Source organism: Condylura cristata, unplaced genomic scaffold (genome assembly GCF_000260355.1).
Source record: "Condylura cristata isolate star-nosed mole 26May11 unplaced genomic scaffold, ConCri1.0 scaffold00003, whole genome shotgun sequence".
NCBI lineage: Eukaryota > Metazoa > Chordata > Mammalia > Eulipotyphla > Talpidae > Condylura > Condylura cristata.
In genome coordinates, this window is record NW_004567104.1 from 78,474,386 (window position 1) to 78,476,560 (window position 2,175).

At 75.4% G+C, this 2,175-nt stretch overlaps 1 protein-coding gene across 1 annotated transcript in view; it reads left to right on the plus strand.

Annotated features, from left to right (window-relative positions):
* Positions 1–1,117, plus strand: part of AIRE (autoimmune regulator) — an 11,644-nt gene extending 10,527 nt beyond the window's left edge. Inside the window, exon 10 of the mRNA XM_012731171.1 lies at positions 941–1,117. Within this exon, the coding sequence (XP_012586625.1) occupies positions 941–1,117 (177 nt within the window). The remainder of the gene's footprint in view (positions 1–940) is intronic.
* The last annotated feature ends 1,058 nt before the right edge of the window (positions 1,118–2,175 follow it).

The window sequence follows — 2,175 nt, forward strand, 5'->3', positions numbered from 1 at the left end:
CTGGAGCCCCGGCTGGACGCGTCCCCAGTCTGTCCCGCTGCCCCAGGACCCCGTCCCGCGGGTCAGGGCCGCCCGTGACCCCGCGCCAACGGCCCTGTCGTGCTCTAAGCTGCTGGGCTCCTGGGCCCCGACATCAGGATCTGGGGGGACGCAGGTGCTCTCCTTGCAAACTAGTCAGGCTCCTGTGAGTGGGCACGCGGCGCCCCCACTCCTTGGCCTGCACCCCCGGAGCCCCCGTGGAGCTCCCTCACCCCCCGCAGGGTCCCGGCCGGCGGGCGGCCTCCAGGTCCCTCTGCAGCTCCCCGCAGCCCCCCACAGGTGTCTTTACCTTCCCCAGGTGGCCTCTCCTGTCTTCAGCTGGACGTGCCCGTCGCACTCCTGGCTGGGGCCTCACGGGCTGGCCTGACCCGGCGCTTCGGCCGTCCACAGTGGCGGTGACAAGAGTCTCCGGGCAAGGAAGCGTCTGCGCTGCACTGGTGTGGCCAGCGGCCCCCGGGGCGGACGGGGGGGCCAGAGACCACTGCCGCAGCACGCCTGGACGCTGCAGGCCTGACGCCCCAGCTCTCTCAGGTCCTGCTCCCCTTGGTTCTCGGGGACCCAGCGCCTTCCGGGAGGCCCCTCCAGCAGGGCCCCCCGGGAGCCAGGAGGGCGCTCCGTGGGTCCAGGCCTGGGGCCTCCCTCGGCCGTGCTGTCTCCTGCCATGGGGCTCCCCGGCCCAGGGCCTGCTGACCACAGAGTCAGTGTCCTGTGGAGCGGCCGAAGCCCCTCACCCTGGAGGGCGTCGCCCCCACAGCGGCCTGTGCCTGTGAGAGGCCCCGGTCTCCTGGGCACCGGGCCTGGCTGCTCTCAGCCCCCAGCTGGCAGGGCCACCGCGGGCCCCGCCCCAGGCCCCCGGCCCCAGCCTGGCCCCTGCCCAGCCCACGGCCCACCCACCGGCCAGCCTGCCGCTGGCCAGACGCGGCTGTGTCCCCGGAAATCTGAAGAAAAGCTGGACCAGAGCAGCTGGCACCAGCCCACGGCCTGCGACTGCCCCCGGCTGCCCATCAGTAGAGGGCACGCCCCAGGGCCGCCCCTGCCCCGCCGGGGGCCGGTGACCCCCCCCCCCAGTCTTCGCTGAGGCCTCCGGGCGCTGCGCTGTGGTCTCGGTCATTCCCGACGGGGCTGGACCTGCCCCAGCGGGCTCGGCCGGCCGGGGTCTCGGAACCCACCTGCCCCTCACTGCCCCCGCACCCGGGGCAGGGTGCTGTGCGCAGAGACCACAGAAGGAAGACGCACCCCCACCCCCGCCCCCGTGGCTCTTTGCAGCTCAGCCCCCCCACCCCTGGACAGTGCCGCCAGGCCCCCTGGGCAGGCCCGGCCAGCTGCACCGCCCCAGGGCTGGCCGTTCCCCGCCCCCTGCCGGACAGCCTGCGGTGTCCACCCCGCCTGGCGTAGGCCCCCGGCCCTGCGCCGTGAGTGGGGCCCTCCAGGGCCCGGAGTCCTGCCCCGCCTGCCCCGTGCGGCTGACCCCACCCGCGAAACAGTGAGCGGAGCTGGCACCTTGGCTCTGTGTCTGTGTCCAGAGAGAAGCCCCCGGGCCACCTGCGGCCAGCCGTGGGCCCCTGCAGCTGCCCCCGGTGGGGACAAGGGGCTGGGGGGCAGGGCGGGCACTGGCCTGGCCGTGTTCCTGGACCTCCACTGCCCTCTCCAAGGGGACCCCGCACCTTTCCGGCTGAGGCTGAGGCCGCAACCAGCCCCTCAGAGAGGGTTCAGGGGCGCTGCGGTCTCATCACACAGGGACCCAGGTGTGGGGGCCCTGCGCCCGGGACTGGAGGGGGAGGGGGGCCCTGCGCCCCGGGAGGGGGAGGGGGGCGCTGCGCCCCGGGACTGGAGGGGGAGGGGGGCGCTGCGCCCCGGGACTGGAGGGGGAGGGGGGCCCTGCGCCCCGGGACTGGAGGGGGAGGGGGGCCCTGCGCCCCGGGACTGGAGGGCGCAACCAGCCCCTCAGAGAGGGTTCAGGGGCGCTGCGGTCTCATCACACAGGGACCCAGGTGTGGGGGCCCTGGCCCCGGGACTGGAGGGGGAGGGGGGCCCTGCGCCCCGGGCCGGGAGGGGGAGGGGGGCGCTGCAGCGCCGGACACAGGAACCTGCGGCTCCCTGGCCGCTGTCGCGCCCTCAGTCCGGGCGGCTTCCGAC